Raw genomic sequence first — 22764 nt, forward strand, 5'->3', positions numbered from 1 at the left:
GATGTTAGCGAAACTATTGCTTTTCATATCTCACTCATTCTGACAGTAATGTGTCTCGCTGTATTTCTGGACGGTGTTTCTGTATTTCAGTTCTGTACAGAACTCTCCATACCACCGCTAAATATATATATTTATATATATCATACCTTATATATATATAAGGTACTTGACACACGACGTACGTTTTAGCATTAGCATAGTGCTAAAACGTACGTCGGGTGTCAAATACCTTCCTACAGTATCAGGACCTCCGTGATCTTTCTGTAGCTCTTATATACATGGGCCATTGCATGCCAAGTGTGCCAGACGTGGCGGTCGCACATCGCAGATTTCGCTCATAAAATTTGTGCCTTTTTCCTGTGCCACATGGAGTATTGTGGCAAAACATTTCTGCTCGAAAAATTTTTTGACGGTCCTGGCACCCCCTCGAATCTCGCTTTTATTTATTAAACTGTACCTAATAGAAAAATGTGTATAAAATCTACGTTTGTGTGTTGAGCTTCGAAACCGCGCTTGCGCTATCGCAGAGGTTCTGTTTAGTTGTCCCATTCATTATTTCCGAATTTTGTGTTTCACTACCAGCTACGTAGCTTCAAAAACTACAAAAATCTTCAAAGTTCGTGAATTTTTCTTGAGCCATCTGGAACTCACCCTAACCAATATTAATAATAGCCTAATTTCCAGGAAAGTGTATTTTAGTAGAGAAATGTTTAGGTGTAAAATAGACTTCAAATCTTTCCGAAAAAAAATTGTGAAATTAGAGAAAATATCCGATTTGGCGCATGTTTGACCGTATTTTTCATACTGATGCGGTCCAAGTAAAAAACCTCTATTGCGGGCCCCGCCGAAACTCACTCCGCACTCCCCGCAACATCGCTGATCAGAGGCGTTACCTCAGTTTTTCTTCTTTTTGTGAAAGCAAGTCTCGGTTGCGGCAAGATCCTCCTGTTGTGCGAAATTACAGAAAGGACCGCGGTCGCGTTTAAGTCGCGTAGACTTCGTAGTCAAGCATAGAGGCTGCATTCGAGACGGAATTCGCACGTAGTCTTTATTCCAGAAATACTTCCGGCATAGCAGGCTTGCTTTTGTAGGGTAGAAGATCTTGTTCTTAATAACAGTGACCAACTATGAAGCCGTCTTGTGGTCTCGAAGGAATTTGTGAAATGCGACTTCATCGCGACCGTCGCTACTATTGCAGCCAAATGCCGCACAGAACTCGGCATGGTGAGCACGCTCAGACATGCTGTTGCAAAGTCCGTGGAAACGCTGCTGGTAAACTTCGGTATCGCAAGAATCTCGAAGTGAGCGAATTGGACGGTCCGGCGGTTAGAAAATCCCTGCGAACCCCGCTGCTGACGCTTCCCTCGGCAACAAGTAAAGGCGCAAACCGATGCAGCGATCTTGCGTGGCCCTCCCGATGACGTCACTTCTCTACGTTTGTCTCTGCCGTCCTCCTCTCCTACGCTCCGCATGCGCAGTGGACGTTCCCGCGGCCAAAGTTTGCCCGCTTATAGCGCCGTTGTTCAATTAAATATCGCGAATAAAATCTACGTAGGTATGCTGTAAGAAGTAAAGATTCCGAGTTACCAATAGATTCGAGAATTGAAAACCTCTTCGGTGTCCCTTTAAATCGCCTAACCGCTGCGCAATTAATACGTTTGGACGCCTGGTTAAGTGGTACGCTTCTGCGACGCAACATGTACTCGCCACAGCTCTTCTTCAACGTTCTAGTACGATTTAGGAAAGCTCGCGTCGCTCTTGTCACTGCCTGTCAATCGATTGCTCTAAAAGGTTTCATCGATGCAGTCGATTAAATGAAAGACGGACATCAGTGACTATTAATCGTTTTGCAGGACACTTTTAATCAATTAATTGATTAAGCATTCGTCGATATTACCATCCCTACTGAGACTACCCCCGATGGACGACTTAGGTAGCACTAAATAACTAAATAATCATGAAGTGATCAAAAAATGCACAGGCACTGCCAACTTGTCTTCTTTGTCAGGATGCTCACTGTCAGGGCTTTCTAGAGCTAATTTAATTTTATTCTCTAAGACAGCCTGCCGTGTGGAAATTAGATAATGTATGCAGAAAGAAAATGTCAAAACGCCTATACAATTAAAATCAAATCTTCTTAAAGCTTCAATGATACCTTGTGAATAGGTGATGACAACGACATCGTCGGACAACAACGTTACAAAATATTGGCAACTTCAAAAAAAAAAAAAGAATAGACGGACCATTTTGTAAAGCGATACTTCCCAATGAACTTCACTAGTATAAAGTTTCTACCATCGACGACTTAAATTAACACCTTACTCGCAATACGTCTCTCCATATCAAAGCACGCTCACGAATGTGACAAATTACCTAACAAGTGGGTGTCATTTGGTTGCCGCAACGGGGTACTCCGCCGCCACACCTTGGTGAACTAGGTAAAACTGAGAAGCATTATACAGAAAAAATCCTCACCGAGTGCAGCGCACACGATAGCTCCTTGCTTCCTAAACACTCACCCTGTCATTACTAAAGCATCGTAAAAGGGTTGCATTTTCCTAAGTACGCCACGTTGGCGTAGGATCCCGCAAGGATTTCCCACTATAATCAATCAGCCTTATATAGGTGGATAGGTCACGGGAAGTCAAGTGTAAGCTGAGGCAAAAAGCATTAGAGGAGCCGTATAGTAAAGCTAGGATTTTGCCGACAACATATTATAGAATACACACGATGTGAATAGCCGAGACCCACGATAGGCAAAACCACGATAATTACTATGACCTTGAACACGATGTTTGTTAGACAAGAGCCTTTTGGTTTGAACCACGTTTAAAACATTTCAGTTGAGTGATTGTTGGCTACCAATTTTTCCTCAAAACTTTCTCTATCGACATCGCTTGTGGATGCAGAGGCATGCAGTAAGATGAGTACCGCATCGCGAGAATAAAAACTTCTCCTTATACTTGCCACTTCTGCACTTTCGACAAACTTTTTTTTTTGTGGTAAATGCAATGTCAAGACTAAACTAAAAAAAAAAGCATCCAAACCAACCAGCTCAAACAGCCTCCGATATTGGAAGTTGGCTGTCGCGGAACACTAGCCATTTCTCTCTTCTCTTCACTTTTCTTCTTTTTTCACGTGCTGTCGGTGCGCTCGTCCATAAAACTGGCGACTTCGCTCTTTTCTCGGAACCTGTCGTCCTTCCATCTCGGCCACTAGCGTTGTTTACCTAGTCCGCGTTTCACGGCCGGCCACGGGCACGACTAAAAGTACGGAAGCTGTCTATCAAACGTGGCGGCGGTTACTTCCGGAAATCTGGGCCAGCCAGTGCCACGTTTCCACCATCCCGCGAGCTTCCGCCAGAGCTTATCGTTCTTCCGCCTTTTTTATGCCACCCCATTGGTCCCTTTCATAGCCTGTGAGTGAACGCAATGTATAGATGATCGACCAAACAAAGCAAAAGAACAAAAAAAATAAGAAAATTGAATAGTTTAGGTGAGCGTAACCTTGGCGTTTATCGTATCTCTATAACAGTGGTTGAACACTATGAGCAAATAGTAAGTCCGGAAACACTAACCAAATACCGTCCTGTAACTCTGCGAGCGTCTTGTCATGCCCGGATGCGGGTCTTTGCGGTAGGATAGCTAGGTGGTAGTGATGCAGGACAATCGATGATGCTATTGACACTATCGATAGCTGAGTCACTTTCGAACTATCGATGGTAGAAATGCTATCAATAGGGCTATCGAAAGTAAATTCGATGGTACTGTCGATAATATAAAATCAACAGCGCGAACTCATTGCAGAAAAAACTTGGTTCCCCGCGCGCGTGGTACATAGTGGAGCAGGAGGAGCAGGCTGAAAGGCAAGAAAGTTGACATGCTTGTGTTCTTCACCAGAGCGCTTTGCTGACACATGATCATAAAGTCATACTGTTCAGCTGCAGCGGAAAGCAAGTCGTTACTTGTGGTAGAACTGCGCGGCTTCTATTTATACTGCATTTTATTCAAAATGAAGAATGTATCAAGAACTAAGTTTGTTCATTGTAAGATGTAGCTTTTTCTTTTGAATATGAATTTATTGATGGACATATTCCGCCATTTTCACTGCGGAAATAATTTATTTGTCTCGCCACAAATTGCTCATGAGCTAAGCGAAGCTGATAGTATGCTATCGCAAATATTTTGGCAATATGGCCGGCCAGCAATAGCGTCATTATTCACACCACTATCGATATCATTGTGACGTGGTTGTGACGGTGAAGAGTGCTGCGGCAAGACTGGGAAATACGGAGCTCTTTATTTAGGCGTACTTGTGCCCAGAAAATCAAAACTCAATATACAAGCGATATACAATGCGCACTGATAGCGGCGAGAACAGTCCTTGGCCGTCGAGTAATCTGATAATCGGTGGAACGCGTCGTTTTTTATACATCAGTCATCGAACCTTACAGCGTTGTCGCTGGTGCTCGCGTAAGCTCTCGAATGAACTTGACTATTCGCGTCCAGGCGCGTAATCTTAATTAACAGAGTGATCTCAAACAATCGTGAAGCTTCTCAAACATTACGGCGCGGTCTGCGTCGAACGTTGCTAACAGTCTTCGTGGGTTAAACCCGGATACATCAAAACGAAGCAATATAAACACGCATGGCAGTAATATCGCTGGTAATACTAACAATGGTACTACCAATTGCACTATCGATAGTTTGTCGATAGTAGAACTATTGATGGTTTGTTTACACTATCGATAGTTTCAAAAATATCGATGCTCTCGATAGTCAATTCACCGGCAGTTCTGCATGACTTTTAGGTGGTCTAGTCGGTATATCATAGGTCCCGAAGAATTTCGATCGGAAGAAGACGAATATCACACGCGCTTGTGTTGTGTGATCCCATCTTCCGTTTGTCGTCTTTAAAATCGTTACCAATAAAATCATTACTTCAAAATCACTTAAATGATGACTTCGGAGCCACACCAACTCCAAAAAAAATTTTTTTTTTTAATGGCGCAGCTTGCACTCAGTCGAACAAGGCTGGGTCACAGCAGTGCTGGTGGTGTCCACCAGCAGTGCTGGCGGACAGCTGGGCCTGGCTTGGCTAGACTTTTACTTTCCCACCTCTCTCTTACCTGTACTACACTACACATGGCTATGCTTGCTCTCTTTCTTTTACTATTTTTAAATGCGAAGCATTTCTTAGCGAACCTCTGCGACTTTCAGCGTATCTATCTATCTATCTATCTATCTATCTATCTATCTATCTATCTATCTATCTATCTATCTATCTATCTATCTATCTATCTATCTATCTATCTATCTATCTATCTATCCGCCTACGACTTTGTGCTCTCCTGGTCGCTTGGTTAATCGATTGTACACCAAAATTGGTATGGCGTAACTCGACTGTATGACGAACATAAATGACAAGTCATAACATGAAAATCATGACACGCATGTCATGTACAGCATGATTTACATGCCACGCTCATGGTGCGCTGGTGGCCGTTTCGCTAGCTTTATATACACCAAAATTGGTATGTTGCGACGTGACTGTGTAACGAACATAAATAACACGAGTTAACATGAAAATCATGACACGCATGTCATGTACAGCATGACTTACGTGCCACGCTCATGGTGCGCTGGTGGCCGTTTCGCTAGCTTTATATACACCAAAATTGGTATGTTGCGACGTGACTGTGTAACGAACATAAATAACACGAGTTAACATGAAAATCATGACACGCATGTCATGTACAACATGACTTACGTGCCACGCTCATGGGGCGCTGGCGGCCGTTTCGCTCGCTTGATATACCCCGAAATAGGTATTGCGCGACGTGACTGCGTGACGAACACAAAAACACGAGTTAACACAAAAATCATGACACGCATTTTCCTTAGTGACATACAAGACGATGTACGCAGCTCTTTGCTGGCTGCTTCGCATTACATCGATTCCCACGATGCCTGGGATCTGTCGACTTTTTTATGTCCGTGTCTTTCAATCTCTTTTAACACGAAAGTGTTTTATGCCGGGGTCCACCACGGCTCCACTGACGCATTTCCGTCACGGATATGACGTTGTAAAATATAAAGACTAGCATATGGCAAAGAAAAAACTATAAGAAAAAGTTCCGCCACCGGGAGTCGAACTTACGACATCTCCATCGCCAGCGCGCATCGCGAAACGATTCCGCCACAGACGACATGTTCTCTGCTATGCTAACGGCGAGCTATTTATGTACACCATTTGCCGGTGGTGGTACTCAGAGATCGGCGGTACAGCGTGTTTTCGTTATCACTAGCGAGATGGCGCGAAGGGCTCGAAGAGCGCGCTTTAAAAGTCGTCCCCCACGCGAATTAGCGCGCGCCTCGACAGGGCGTGGTCGCTCGTGCGAGCGCTTATCTCGTGATCTCGGTGGTTTGTACGTCTTGCGCTCTGCCTGCAAGTTTCCGTTGAGAGCACTAAGGTCACCTCGCTTACTGCAGCGGCCGCTTTTGCGAAAGGAGCGCGCTGCTCACACAGATATAAGTTACAACTGTGACAGTTCGCGCTCATCCTGTGTATGTTCGTTCTGCGCGTCCTTTCTGCTTGAGCAGCGCATTGCAAGTTTCGAGTGGCTTGCCGTTCTTCGCGTAACATTACAATTTGATGCTGTACCATTCATTCCTTCGCGCTTGGGGCGAAAGAATGCACAACAAACGCTCAACTACGTCTGTGAAGACACGTTTCACTTTCGTGTTATACCGATTCCTATGACAGAGGGATCAGCCATGTTTTTCCTATCTTTTCCTATTTTTCTTCCCACTCTTTTTGTCATTTTCTCTTCCTCTTCCTTTCTGTGTCTTTCTTTCTCTCTCTCTCTCTCTCTCTACAGTCGTTCTTTCGCCTTCTATCTTTTCTCTCTTTCTTCCCTTTCTTTCCATCTGTTTCTTTCTTTATCTCTCTCTGTGTGCTCGTTCTCCCCTCCTCCTTTCCATCCTCCTCACCCATACTCCATTTCCCACCCTCTTGCTTTGCTATATACGTATACAAGGTTATGCTATGCTCTGCTATCGTGTCTGGATATCCGAGTGATTACGACGCTCGCCTTCGGATTGAGAGGACGTGGGTTCGAATCTCGCCCAAGAAATCTGTCTCGGCAAGAATTTCTTTCTACCTCTTTCTTTGTCGCTCTATCTCTGTACTCGTTCTCTCGTCCATCAGAGTTATTGCATCATACGCCGGAGAAATCGGAGCACGTGTTCTGGGAGCGAAGCAGAAGAGGAAGGCGATGAAGAAGAGGACGAGAAGAGCACGTGTCGGATCATGATGATGAGAATTTTCTATCTACGACACACGGCAAACGTCGACTCTAACAGCTCTGCTGTAAAAGAAAGCTGTCGCTGTACACCGATACATATTGTTTTTCTTGACCTTGCTCGTATTCAAAAATCATGTTGAGAACGTTACTATCATCGCTCATTTGCGCCTCTTAGATTCTGCAACTCGAAAGGCGGTGCACAACCCAACTGGATGCAAGAGGGATGCTAAAATTACCGCAAAAACAGTTCAATGCAGTGAGGACTAAAGTCCCTGAAACTTCGTAAAGTAGCGACACTTTCCTCCTCCGCTCGCGTTCCTCCTCGTTCTCCTCTCCTTCGCACTCTCTTTTCGAGCATGGCGCCACCTACCTTGCTCTTGCGTAGCAGACGACGCTTCGCAAAGGGAGCGCGCGCTTGCCAGGCGGCGCGCTTTGAGCATTCGCACTAGCCGTCTAGATCTTTGTATCCTTTTTTTTTAATTTTATGTCGTTTAGGAGATGTTACGACACGTTTGTAAAGGACATGTGTGATGTTGAACGTTAATGTCCCGCTCTACATGAAGCCTTCTGAAACCTATATACGTTGTACACGTCGTCCTCGCGAGGCGAATTCGCCGCGCATACCAATGACGCACTGAGGCTGCCAGTACGCACTAGAGGTAGCCGTTCCGAAGTATCGATTGGGTAAATATAGTTAACGCCGCTATACGTGCCTGTATCATGTAGCACTGCACACTGCAATAAAAAAGGGCGTATTTGAGACGTCTCTTTCCTACAAACCAATATCCAGCATCTGGCTCACTTGTTTTTTTCTTTTTCACCAAATCTCTGCGCTCGCTATTTTCTGTTAACTGTTTAGCAACCTGACAATAAGGGCGTGCTATGGGGCGTATTTCTGTCCCGAAACATAACTATCAATCTCGCGTGCCTTTCCGTGCATTATCGCCGGGCGCGCCGTACTTTCAGGTCGCGAATGACGTGCGTGTTAATAAAAAGCATCCTTGATAGGAAAGTGCCGAGCGCCGAGTTTTCAAGAAAGGAAGCGCAAACTAGCCAGAGGACGGTTATTGGTGAGGGGCAAGAAGACTTCACAAAAGGTGCGGACAGTTTTTAGAGTGGAAGAAACACATGGACAATGGGTGTTGGCTGTATTAAGAGTGACGACTATTATTTATTTAGAAAATGACTGTCAGTGCAAGCAGCAGCTCGGAGCTTCATTGAAAGAAGAATGCCCCAGAAGGCGTACATCATTTCCAGTCGATACATTTAGACAGCGTTGGTTGATTCGTTAAGAGATTAGACGCACCAACCATAGTGCGCAAGTGTGCCTCGTAGACGTACTTGACATACGAACTATACTCGCTGCTCAATGAACGAGCAAGCGAACGAATAAACTAGCCTGCCACCGTAAACGTTTCCTTCGCGAGAGCTCCACTCGCGGATATTAATATCATTTGGGGTTTTACATCCCACTACCACGATATCATTATGAGAGACGCCGTAGTGGAGGGCTCTGGAAATTTTGACCATCTGATGTTCTTTAACGAAAACTGAAATCGCACGGCACACTGGCTTCAAGCTATTCGCCTCTGTCGAAATGTGACCGCCGAGGTCGACCGCGACCTTCGGGTCAGTAGCCGCGCACCGCAACCTCTGCTCCACCGCGGCGGAAAGCCACTCGCGGATATAAACCTCCACACGAAACGCACGTAAACCTTCGCGCTAAATAACACGTGTACGTGAGGTTCCTAAACGATGAATGCACCCTGCGACTCGGTTGGACACGCACGCTTTGCCTACCTACCTTTTATCGCAAGTCCACCGGCGGATCTGTCGGCGTCAAAGAGCCAGAGAAAGCTATTTGCTTTGGGAAAAAAAACAGAAAAAAACGAGCACGCAACAAAAACAGAGAGTACCACACCTAATGTGAGCTTTCACACGGTAACTGTGTTTCTTCAAAAGAACTGCGCCGAATCTCTGAAGTTTCGCAGTCACATTTTCGAAAAAAAAACACTTAATACAGACCCCGCAGAAGCAGCAATAAAACGTGTGAGGAAAAGCGACGTACTGCCCAAATAACTGAGACGTGTCTGCGGCGTTATAGCACGCAGCGATTTGCGCGAACCTCGACGAGTACTTATAGTGAGAGGATAGCAACTTACATCGCATAGTCGCGTCGAAAACGTCGGCCGAAAGTTCTATCTTCCGATTCGGTGTAACTAAGCCTTCCTTCGCAACTCGTTGCGCTTCCCGGACGGTATCATAAACAGCTTTTTGCCTTCACTTGATTTGTTTCGGCATCCGAAAGCGCAGCAGAAGCCCATGGCAACCAACCGTGACGTCGGTCTTGTGTGCAAGGTATCTCGGAGCACAACGCACGCGGAATGGAAAGCGCGTATCCATAAAACACATGCGCTGAGAACCAGCGAACCCGCGCTTCGAGAGCGAAGATGGCAGTCGCGAGCGACTGTAAACTAGAGCACTGCACGGGCTCGGGCCTACCCGAAAACCCGAGCCCGGCCCGGCCCGTGGGCCGGGCCGGGCCGGGTAAAGTAGTTTTCACGGCGGGCCCGGGCCGGGCTCGGGCCTCGAGCTCCGGGCTTAGGGCCGGGCCCGGGTTTGAGGTGGCGGGCTCGGGTCGGGCCGGGCTTAACTTTGCTCAGTTCTTAAAGGGACACTAAAGTGAAACACTGAATCGGTTTAGGCTGATAAAGTGTACTCTGAGAACCCGAATGTCATTAATTTCATCATTATAGGTTTATAGCGGAAAAAAATCTATTTCAAGGTTCCATTTTTAAATTTCGCTCCGAAATCTTTGCGTGGCCCGTCATGGATTTCAAAGTGTATTAGTCGTATTTTGGCGACATTCGCTGAACAAAATTTTCTGAAATTTTCTGAATGTTGATGTATGTATGACGCCCTCTGAGGTCAATGTACTTCATTTTTGCCGATTAGGAACTACGTAGGCCCCGTAGACGCCGTCGAAATCTATGACGTCACGGCGCTTGCTGCGCGAATTTCAAGGTGGCGTCACTACCCGCATTTTATATTTGCTCGTTTTATCGCTTACCAAGAGTCTTGTCGCTCGCAGCGAGCGTGATTTTGGAATTTTAAAAGGGTAATTTTCTGGTAATACACAAATCGTTTTTCTCTTTAGTTTTCCTTTAAGTTTATTACACATACGCTGTGCATGTACGTATGTTCGACATTTTATCTTGAAAAACAAAAAAAAAAAACGTTTTTTTATTATCTGGGGCAGGCCATTTGAAGAAGTTTTCTGAGGGTCAAGTAATGAACTACTCTTGCTTCTTGCATATGGGGCTACCTGATTTATCTGAAATGGGCGAGCTAAAAGTAAACAGACGAGACGCCCCAGCCCTTAACTAAAACGCAAGGACTGCGCGGGGTATTGTTACACAGAATCCCTATAAAGACCCATTCTTTTTTCCTTCACGGCTCCCAGTGGTCATGTGACGCGAGATGGACATGCACAGCCTGCTTTGTGTGCTTTCGTCTTGTTACGCTATATCAGGGTTGTCGAACTCACCTCAGCTAACGGGCCGCATTCACGAAAATTTACTCCCGCCAGGGCCAAGACAGTGACGAAGGTAGGAGCGGGGATTGTGGGGAGAAAATGTATGTTCACGTTGCCATTTGAAAGAAGACCTTTCCCATATGTCATATATGGGTCATTACTGAACGGGATTTGGCGGCTGGATTCCAACAACATATAGATACCTATTTCCAAATGGACTAAAATCTGGCCGCCGATTCTGAAATATCGTTTTGTTTCACGGTTATGTATCAAGACATGGTGACCGCAGGGGGTGCCTCACGAAAAAAAAATCTTTAGACCTGTCACGCCTCTGTAGCTCCGGAACGATAAAGAAAATAAAAAAGAATTGGACGAAAACAGTAGCGAGAGATCAGCGGGCCGCATGAAGCCCGAGAGAGATATACATGATACTGCCGCAACAGAGTTGGAATGTGCAGGATTAGCATAGGTCCACCGTACCGGGTGATGTCCCCCTTACGTCGAACCACATTCACCCAATGAGTAAGCGTCGAGAAGTCGCGCCTTTATTACCAAACTGGAACGAACCCCGAAAATAGACCGAAATCGCTTCGTCCATCTCGAGCCAGTCTTACCCGCGTAGCCCAATGGCCATCTTCTGCCGGTGCAACATCGTTAGGAAGGCATACGCCCATCAGAACATGAAAAAAAAGCAGCATAGTGCAAACCGTGCATAACATACACAGTGATGCTACCGAGGACTTCTGATTTGGAGCAATTTTTGGAGCAGCAAGATTTCCGTTTTGGAGCACTTTGGAGCAGCAATATTTTCATCTTGGAGCACTTTGGAGCAGATAATTTTGCATCTGGGAGCACTTTGGAGCAGATAATTTTACATCCTGGAGTGCAATACAGAAGCATATTGCATTAACATTCAAGCACCTGAGTATTATTATGGGGCTCTTATGAAGGCTAGAAATATTTCGATTCATTGCAAATCTCATGGAAAAAATCATCTCAGGAGCATAGGCGTGCGCACAGGGGGGACTGGGGGGGCGCCCCCCCCCCCGATCAGCTAAGAGGGGGGGGGCGCAAAATCTGCCCCGTACATTGACCCTCGCGATAGCAATTATATGGACTCTCTCGGCGGATTTTTGCCGTCGCCGTTGGCGTGATTTTCCGTATAAAGTCCAAATTAATAACATCACGCGCATTCTAGCCGCGGGTAAAAGCTCGCGAGCGCTGGCGACGAACGCGGCTGAAGCGGAGATTAAACTAGCCGGCCTCTGTCTCCGCCGCACGGACAGCGCATGAGATAACATCTTCCCGCGTGCGGGCCTGTCGTCGATTGCTCGTCAAACAGAGAGGAAACGCGCCGCCCGTCTTTCGTAAGGAGCATGAAGGGACGCCAGGGGAGCGGAAGGGGCCCGCATCGTTCGAAGGGCGCAGTCGCTTGCGCGCGCGCTATCTCGAGGCATCAGGAGACGGCTCGTAAACTTGCTGTGCTCTCAACGCTTACTTCGCGTTTAGAGAACTCAGAGCAAGAAAACGCTTCGGTTCCTGGAGGGGCCATATTCCGAGATCGGATCCAAAAGAGTTAGCTGCTAGTCTTACTTCGTTTCACAATACATTTTTCTGGTATCGCATTCATTGCTTCGCTCTTAAGCGAAACTGAGTTTTTTTAACCGTTAGCTATTGACCCCCGAAAGCGAGGGGCGGACGTGTAACATGGCGCAGCCGCTTCACTCTGGGCCGTCAGCGACGGGCCCGCTACTGACAGCTGCGCATTTGGGGCTCCTCCGACCAGGAGATATGATTTTACTAATGAGATGACATTTTTAAAAAAGCAAGCAAAAAATTCGAATTGGAACCCTAGCACGTGAGCTCGAAAGGGCAGGGCCTTTTAGGGGGTATTTACCGCAGAGTGATTACAAACTCGGACGCGCTGGCGGAAGGAATTACGAAAAAGCTGTTCTGGATGAAGATCCGTGGATAAAGTACATCTGAGGAAAAGCGTCAACGCGTTTCCACCGTTCGCGTGCTCTTAGCAAGGAAAATTCGATATTGTCCCATATATCTACTGCGAGCGATCCCAGATTTCATTCCGCGATGTCCGGAAACAGAAGTGACAGACATTTTAGCGGCACTCATGTAGTTATTACTGAACATTGCTTTCCTTACGTGCCGTGCGACGCTTGAAACGAGCTATCAGCAGCGTTTCTCGAACAGACGACGTCCGCCGATGAATCACCGTCGCACTTTCTCGCTACCGATAGGCCTAGACGTCACGAGCCTCTGCGAAGAGCGCGTTTTGCTGTCGAGCCGACTTGTAGAACAGAAGCTGCGTCGGCACCGTGCATGGCATCGTGGCTTACTCGCAACGCACGCGCGAGCGCTACTTATTCAGCGGAATAATTCTTGGTCCATGATTGCGACTTTATTGGCAGCCCCAAGATCGAGCTGCACATGTTCTGACGCGCCGGCGGTGCGATTGCCGGTGATAGACGCCCCCAAACCCGAGACTTTGGCGCAGTTTGGCGCAAATTTCGTCGATATTATCAGGATGGCGCAGTAAATACAATTTGGCGCACTTTGGCGCAGTTGGCGCAGGAGTGGAATCACTGCATACACTGCTGAGAACTGGAAGCCCTCAAGGAGGAGTTTTGAACATAATATTGAAGAGTGGCACGTTGTTCGGAAACGAGAGAAATGAAGGGATGAGGTGGACAGCTACTATATTCATTCTGCAGAGGTCCACAAATATATCCTAAATTTGTCCAGTGGTAGAAGGTAAGAACGGCTACTGACGCCTTCACAATCCGCAAGGCAGATGTGCGCCCCTGCGGCTAGTGCAAGCGGCGCAAGAAACTTTAGCGCGGCTGGATATGTGATGCAACAGCGCAAGGCGTGCTTCAAGCCGGAATCTCTTAATTTAATTTTTGGGAGAATAACATGTGAAAAAATAAACTATAAACTATGCCACAAACAAAAAAAAAACTGTACCAGCAGTGGTGTGATATATGAAAAGTATGCTTTGACAAATAGTTTTTTTAACACGAAAGTGTTTTATGCCGGGCTCCACCAAGATTTTATTGGCGTATTTCCGTCATGGAAATGACGTCGAAAAAATATGCACGATCAGATGCAAAGAAAAAAACGTAACGTCAACGGGCATCGAACCCACGACCGCTCGGTCCGCAACAACAGACGCCGGGCACGCTATCCATTGCGCCACGGTCACAGACTCTGAAGGCTTTACGAACGCGCCTTTTATATCTACCATTCTCCCGGTCGGCTGGGTGGTGTTGACCTCTGGGAGTGGTAAGGTAAAGTAATTCGTCATTGCTGTGGCCTCCGCGACAAGCACCTGCAACGCGTTACGCGTCCGTCCCATTCGGCGCGTTTTCAATAGAAGTGTAATTTTGTCAATGCCTTAACACACCGCGAGTTGGCGACCTTTGCCCAAGCGTCGTAAAGTCGGCCTCGTTCATAGCATCACGCTAATACAAACCAAAAATAGCTCTGCGACGCGTGCCTGCCTCACCTGGCTGTGACACCGCGTTCCATGCTCACGCGCTCGCCCCGAGAAAAATCTCGGCCGGGCTACCGGGGCGGCACGACGCGCTTTGCGTTTCCCTCTAGTCCGGCCGTGGTGTTCAATCACATTTTAACATGCCGCGTGATGGCGACCAAGTTCTGCGTCCAATATGCGACGCTCTTCTGGCTATCACACCTCGTTCTCTGATTACGCTTTCACCGTTAGCTACTACAGCTACCACAAGGGTTTGTTTAATCATTTAACATGGACGTTCGTCGTCGCGATGGAGATGTACCACCAATCATCAAAGTGGCTGCATACACGTTAAACGGTGCCATTAGCTGCCAGACATCAATACACATTGTGCAAACTCTCTTATATCAATGTACACTAAGCATTCAGTTATTTCTGTAAGGGCATCTTTTACTTTCGTGTTATTCCGATTCCTATGACGGAGGGATCAACCGTGTTTTTTTTCTCCCTTTGGGTATCACTAAAAGTACGCCTGGTACACGCGGTTCGTTATAATTTTTATCTAGGATAGTGTATTTACAACGAAGGTAATACATATGGCTTTTTTCGTCTACTTCTCTTGCTGTGGCAAGGCGCTACTACGCTGAAGACAGGCGCTACTTCTCCAGAAGAGTGCGCGATTCATTTTTTCGTTAGAGCATGCTTTAAATTTCAATAGAGCGTGCAATAAAAACAACTATTGCGCTTCCTATTGAAACCGAGCTCATTCTGTCAATCACTTTCTGTCAATATCTGCTACAAAACGCTCTTGAAGATCCTAACTCTATTTGCAGAAAAAATAGGCGCCCGAACAAACGTTCATCGTACCCCCGCTCAGCTACATGTTTTCACCGTGAGCCGCTTTTTACAAGAAATTACCGTAGGTTAAAGTATAATTGTTAGCGAAACATGCACGAACAAAGAGTAGAGATTTATCACTTGAAACGTCTTACTGTCGATTCCATGTACGGGCAACACCACCTGGATTATTCGCTCGGGCCTATGTCGGGCCCGATCTGCGGTCGGGTCGGGCCGGACCGGGTAAGCGAAAGATTTTCTCGGGTTCGGGCCGGGCCCGGGCCTCGCTTTGAGTCACCGGGCCGGGTACGGGCGGGTAAACTTGAACGAGTTCCGGGCCCGGGCCGGGCCCGGGCCTAGAATCACGGCCCGTGCAGTGCTCTACTGTAAACAAACGAACGCTCCGAGCGGTCCCACGTGACTGCAGTTGGCCAATGCCGACGCGGCGTCAGCCTCGGAGAGGGCAGACGAGGGAGAAAAGAGAGGAGGCGCGCTTTCATGCACGTATGTCGCTACTTTACGAAGTTTCAGGGACTTTAGTGAGGACTGCTTGGTGACCGTGCGGCAAAGACGTAGAAAAAGGAAGGCAGAAATTAACCGACCTCATTGTGCACCTTTACACACGATTGCGAAGAAAGAATTCACCGACACAGTTCTTCTACAACTAGTTGATTGCAGGAATTGCACTTCCACAACAAATATTGCTGCACGTACCCAACCAGGTGGATTGGTTACCCGACCAGGTACCCAACCGGTGGGTGTATATCTGCGTCCACTTCGTCTGTATCACGCACAATTAGACGGACGTAGTTCTATTGATGAAACCACGTGCTAGAGCTAGCATTTTAAACCGTTATATTCTATGAAAGTCGGTGTCGCCGTTACGTGAACCAACACGCGATGTGGCAAAGCGCACTCATGCGTCAAGCTGTTGAACACGTCTTAAGAAAACTTCAATCTCGGGCAAGTTGGTGCTAACCTGCTGTCGCGCCTCTATGGACACGGAGTCGAGGAACGCCGGGGTGGCTGGATAGAGGGCGCTGGCAAAGGCGAACTCCTGCCAGATCATGAGTCCCTTGCGGTCGGCCATCTCGTAGAAGGCGTCCGACTCGTACAGGCCGCCGCCCCAGACGCGCAGGAGGTTCATGTGTGCCGCTACGGCGGCATCCAGCAGGGCCTCGAGTCGCTCGCTGGTCACACGGTTCGGGAATGCGTCGGCCGGCAGCCACGTGCTGCCCTTGGCGAACAGAGGCAGTCCGTTCACGCGCAGGAAGAAGGTCGCACCTATAGGAGCGTAGGCGCGCACGGTACCACTTCAGCCAAGATGCTTGTTCGCTTAACCCTCTGATAAAGAGTAATTGGACACTAAAAGGCAAGCGGATATCTAGAAATACTGAGAAGATAGGTGTTCGATTTCCAGGTGAAGCTCGCATTGCCTGACTCTGTGTCGCCGTCGTTGTGGCTGTCGGCGTACGCTACAACTCCAGCGGGTACGTGCCACAGAAACTTGGTTTCCGGAAAAGGTATCCGCGGGATGCCTCTAAAGTAAACCGCCCACTTTTGTTCTATAAACAATGCGGGAGTGGAACTGATCCGATCAGTATAGCGCAATTACAACTTCAAACGACGTCGTTTTTTTCTCACCAGTTAAACGAACCGCGTATTTTTGTTACTGAGAATTCGTGCGGTTCTCTATGATGACCATTATATTGTTCGCTTCCGCGTTTGTAATGAAGTGTTCATTACTGTTCAATACATAACGACAATTCCTTGCTATACCGTGAGCTTATTGCATGTTCACTTGCTGCATATATTTAGCTGTATATAGCATAGTATATAGCCGTATATAGCATGAGGTTGAGTCGCGTATTTGCGTACTCTTCTGTTTGATGTCCTATGTGCTTGCTACGACCCAGTATGCTTTGAAGTGTTATATTGCCCCCACCCCCACCCCCGCCCACTTTCCCACCTTCCCCACAGTAATGACATGAGCCGCCGGGGGTATGATTTCAATAAATAAATAAATAAATAAATAAATAAATAAATAAATAAATAAATAAATAAATAAATAAATAAATAAAGCTACTCCTTAAAGCTTTGTCATTTCGCCGGGGCTTCTAGAGTGACTTCTGAAGTAACTTCATTTTAAAAAACGGGGCGTGCGAACACGGACATAAGACAGAAGTTAGGACTTCTCTATTGTCCTGAAGCCCTGACATTTCTCTAGTGCCCGTGTTTGCACGCCCCGTCTTTTCACACGAATCCCTACCAACTAGATCCGCTTTGTTATCCTAAGGTTATAGAGTAAGTCGTGCCAATAACGCCTACGCCAATTCTCACGCCCTTCGCTGTCGAATGAATCTCACAACAGCTTCAGAATAGTGTGCACTTGCGCTCTTTACTTGGAGTCTAGTACCCGCTGGCTACAGCGTCCGACTACAGCAAATCGGCAGCCGTCGCCGTCGTCGTCGTCATCATGATCGTAACACCTAATCAATAAGGGGCACACTCATGCATCATGACGTCGGAAATGCGTAGTTGAAGCTTCACGGCTCGCTGACCACTCACCCGTACTATTGACGAGCGGCTCCTGTATCAGTTCCACTGTGCGAAACCCTACGCTCCTCGTGATTTTTGCAGTGTCGTCACCCAGAGACAAGGAGACGGACAGAGTGTACAAACGGTGTCCTCCGTAGCCGTTGGGCCACCACGGCTCGATGGGCAGGCTCTGCAATTAATTGTTCGACGTTCAGAACAGATCAATGTAAACACTGAATTAATTATTTAATTATTTAATTAGTAAATAAATAATGTGGCGTTTCTCTTTTCTTCTAAAAGATCCAAGTCAACTATAGATGAAATTGAGAAAGACACAGTTTGGTACTGACTATATGGTCAGGCTTGCTCCAAATATTTTTCGCCAGTGTGCTCATGCCACCAGAATACCTCAAACCTTTATCGCTTCGCGGCTGAAATCTGTGTAGCCCACTATCGTTGGTATTCAGGAGTAAAGTTTGTATTTGCCTCTTAGAGAGAGGAACATTTTATGTGTGCTTGAGTTGGCTACGCAAAATAAGTATAAATGGCAGCAAATGAACAATATTCGCCACGAGATCGACCTATAGGAGGCAGCACCGTCGCCGCGTTAGTGTGGAGAGGCGGTCGGCGGCGCGTATACAAATGCACACAGCGGCGCTTCTTTGTGAGCTGTTTGATCCGTTGTCGGCGAATAAAATGCGTTGATTGCAGCTTACTGGTAATATATACGCTCTTCATTGTTGAATCGATGCACGAAGATCATCCAACATTACTATTACTAGTGAGAGAAGCGCAATCTGCCGATGAAAGGTATTCTCGCCCTGGGTGACAGTCTGCGCTTACGCACTATCGTTTTTTCTGGTTTTCTCTGTACGTGTTTACCGTGTGTTCTGTATACTACGCACTGCTGTAGCACGCCTGAACTACTTAAGCGTTTACTTCTTCTTCATTTGTATACCAGCCCATATTCTTGTGCAATGAGTTCAATAGCACTGTTCGCGCCAATACGCATACGCATATAAGAGTGTTTAGCACAGAGTTTTCATCGATTGATTACGTGCACGACAGTGATGCAACAAAGGTCCGGTTATTTTATAAAATAAGGTTTTTTTAAATGCGAAGCATTTCTTAGCGAACCTCAGGCACTTTGGCCGTTTCTATCTACGTATCTATCCATCTATCTATCTATCTATCTATCTAGCTGCCTACGTCTGGGCGCTCTACTGGTCGTCTCCATACCTTGTAATATACCAAAATTGGCATTGCAGGGGATCAGTGTATGACGAACAGAATTCACTGGTCATGACATGAATAACGCAAAATACCTGTCGCGTACGTCATGAAACCCTTTCTCTCAGTCACGTGTGGTACATATCCGTAAACCAGAGTTAATGTTATGCGGGTATGTGCCACAGCTGATACCGAATCTCAACAAACACAGTAACCGCGAACACACACATTGACACGCAAGGAAAGCGATAATAATAATTGTTGGGGCTTTATGTCCGAAAACCACGATATGATATGAGAGACGGCGTAGCGAAGGGCTCCGAAGTTTTGGCCATCGGGTATTCTTTAACGTGTACCGAGATCGCACAGAACACGGGCATCTAGCATTTTGCCTCCATCGAAATGCGACTGCCGCGGTTGGGATCGAACCCGCGACCATCGGGTCAGCAGTCGAGCACCTTAACCGCTACACCACCGCGGCGGACGCAAGGAAAGTTAGGAAACTGAAGACAGAACACCCCTGGAAGACGCTCAACTACCGTCCACTCGTCCACGTGGTCCGCAACGTGGACCACGTGGATTACGCATGAACTGGCGTCAACGCTTCCTACAATAAATCTGCTGAGAAAACCAGGCATGTCATCATTACCGGTGACTTCAACATTGATTTATCAAGGCCCAACAACGCTTGCTCCTTATACTGCGTGAAAGACGGATTGGACGTGGAGAGGGCATCAAAAGACCTCGCTGCCACGTCCACGACAGGAGGCATCATAGATCATTTCATCGTAAGAGGCATCCAGGATTTCCACCAGCTGCACTATACCTCGCACTTCACTACACTTAGATCCATCATAGCCGCGATCACGAACGGATCCGATTAACAAGTCCGGTCTAGCTACTCGTGCTCTCACTGATCACGGTGATGATGACCTTGTTCAAGAACTGTCAAGAACCCCTTCTCCAAATACACACGGGTTCGTGAAACGTGCGTGCATTCTCTGTCATAACGGACAAATAAAAGCATAACAACTGTAACTGTGACTGTAACGTACGTGCAGTGCGCCTGCGCGTGCCACTCGGCTGTGTATATATCTGGGCAAACTTTCCTGAATGAAGCTTAGTTGCGTGGAACGCCTGTCCTGTGTATCTGTGTTCCTTCTTTGTCCTGTTCGGATTCGCGCTATCCAGTATTGAAGAATATAAGCACTACATATCAGCTTACCGCGTCTAGTGTTGGTAACACCCATGTTGCTGTCGCCATCGTTACGCAACTGAAAACAACTGGTTATGTAAAACATATACAACTCTTCAACATATGAGTGTGCGTAACCACTTCCATATTTCTCCAGCGTCATTCCGTAACGTTTCGCTCATTGTGAAAAGCTACGCCACGGCCACCACCCCGCGCATGCTTCGTATAACATCGATACTCACGGCACGTGGGATCTGCCGAATTTTTTTCTTGAACTAATCATGTCCGCTGCCTTCCATCAATTTATAACAACTCCACACAAACGCTCAAGATAATGTAAAAAAAAAAAGGATGAGGTTTTGCGTGACATTATACGACAAAAATGTAAGGCACGCCGTCGGGATTAATTTTAAACATCTGGGTTCTTCGAAGCGTACCTAAATCTAAGCACACGTGTGTTTCTGCATAAATTTCGCCCAAAGTTAAAATTGCGCGCTGGAACTCCGTTTTATCACTGCCGCGTCATTCCACTGTCTATTTTTTTTAGGGGACAGTTTGAGTACCGAAGTGTCAGACCTCACTTGATAGAAATATTTCGCTGTAGTAGGACAACGACCGTACAATAAAAAGAACATCTTAAGCACAACTAAAGCTCATCATGAATTACAGTGCCGCCGTTATACTCCTAACAACAACGCCAAAGTGCATGAGCCTCGCTATTGTTTACCACCGAGTCGGTAAAACGCGGCATTCGCACACTATTTAATACTCCTTATGTTTGGGACTAGAAAGCGGCACCAACACTGAAATGATTCTGGCGAACGAAGGGTACGACACCAATACACAGCCTTCTAGAAAGTCGCACTCACTGATCTTATTACAATGCGCATGCAGCTGAGCAAGCCCATTTGCTTCTGTACACCATGTTAGGTATACGTATGAGCAGTAAAACTCGCGCTAACAAAACAGAACAAACCGCCCTTTGAAAACGTGCAGGACGTACGAGCACATGCAAACACGACGTGGCTAGCAGACGACGCAGGGAGCAATCCACACTAGGCGCGCTTCAGTCAGTACCCGCCAGGCGGCGACTCTGCTCGATCTCGTGGCCAATAGCAGTATTTTGCGATAAAATTAACACTACCTCTGTGTTTTCGTTCGTGCCGTTCTTTGTTGCATGTACGTAATGGCGATGACAAGACTCGAAGAGCGAGTAGTCCTTCCTGGCAACAGGCGCGTTGTTCTGGACTGTCGGCAGCGTTTTCTTGTTTTTGGCATCTATTGAAGGCATGGGGGGGGGGAAAAAATAGGAGGGAGCGCGCGTAGCGTCTACGAGCCAACCTTTTATGAAGCCGCTACCTCCTCGTGTTCATGTCCCAAGTCCCATCACGCTCCTGTGTCATTTTCTTTTTTGCTAGGCTCATAGAAAACGCGCCTACCGTCCACAAGCCAACCTCCTCTGACGGCGCTCACCATTCGCACTCCATGCTATAGTCACAGTTCCCAGCATATTTCATATTTTATGGCTGGGCTTGAAGATTGTCACGTGACGCTCCCTTCCAGTTTTTTTTTTCCTGCACGATTGAAGGCCTTCAAAAATATTTCAGCTCTTCTTCTTCTTAGGTGGACATGTTTTACGCCGCGCCGTTTAGGATCACTTCTTCAGTTATTTTTCCCTTTTAGATATAGCATCTTGGAGCAACAAGAGGACATGTTATAGTAGCGCAAAACTTAAAAAGAAACACTAAAAGAAAGAAATAAGTAGGAGAGCCGGCCTCTCACTCTTTCCGTTCGAGTTTTCCCTTCAATATCATGTCCTTCTGTAAGTACCACCTAGCCCAAGAAAAAGCAGTTGTGAAGCGAAAGCACGATAACAAAGCAACAAGGTCACAAATGAAACATATTTGATGCGGCCATGTTGGTTGTTTTGGTCACGATTGTTGACGCAGCGCTTTTTTAATGGATATGGCTCAACATGATCCACGTAACAATTAGAAGGTGCTTTAAAAGTGAAATACCCTTTGACGTGCTTTACGTTCGCATGAAATTTAGCCCAGTTTCGGTTTCTGGATTTGGTTCTCTTACAAAAAAAAAATAATAATAAGCGCCACAAATATAAGGCTAAAATGTGCCGTGGGTAATAATAATTTCTGGGTTTTTACGCATCAAAACTACGATGTGATTATAAGTAGCGGGGGGCTTCGGATTAATTTGGACCGGCTGGGATTCTCTAACATGTGCCTAAATCTAAGCACACGAGTATTCTTCGCGTTTCACCTCCCTCGAAATGCAGCCGCCGTGGCCTGGAATCGAACCCGAGCCCTCAAGTGTAGTGTGGGTAAATAATGGTGGTCTTAGAAGCATTATTCACGCTGTGCGACTGAGATTATTTCGGGAACGTTGGTTGCCCACGTTAGCTTCAGCTTAAGCTTTAAGGGACCGACAACTGCCCAGAACATGAAATGAGATGACTCCACTAATGGTAAGATTGTCCGTCGCATTGACTCAAACCAACCCTGTTTTTTTTCGTGAGAGATGAATTTATATTTTTATTTATTAATTGAAAGTCGCGAAAAATGATGTGGCGCCTCTGGCGGCAAAAACATGAATGATCCGATGAAACGGGCCACGTG

At 46.7% G+C, this 22764-nt stretch overlaps 1 protein-coding gene across 1 annotated transcript in view; it reads right to left on the reverse strand.

The window, feature by feature from the left end:
- LOC119393931 (beta-mannosidase-like) overlaps window positions 1-17892 on the reverse strand; it is a 75303-nt gene extending 57411 nt beyond the window's left edge. The window contains exons 1-2 of the mRNA XM_037661124.2: window positions 17737-17892; window positions 16148-16452 (exon numbers count right to left, since the gene is read on the reverse strand). Of these exons, the coding sequence (XP_037517052.1) occupies window positions 16148-16315 (168 nt within the window). The 5' untranslated portion in view covers window positions 16316-16452; window positions 17737-17892. The remainder of the gene's footprint in view (window positions 1-16147; window positions 16453-17736) is intronic.
- Between the last annotated feature and the right edge of the window lie 4872 nt (window positions 17893-22764).

The sequence above is a fragment of the Rhipicephalus sanguineus genome, chromosome 5 (assembly GCF_013339695.2).
Source record: "Rhipicephalus sanguineus isolate Rsan-2018 chromosome 5, BIME_Rsan_1.4, whole genome shotgun sequence".
In the NCBI taxonomy this organism is placed as follows: domain Eukaryota; kingdom Metazoa; phylum Arthropoda; class Arachnida; order Ixodida; family Ixodidae; genus Rhipicephalus; species Rhipicephalus sanguineus.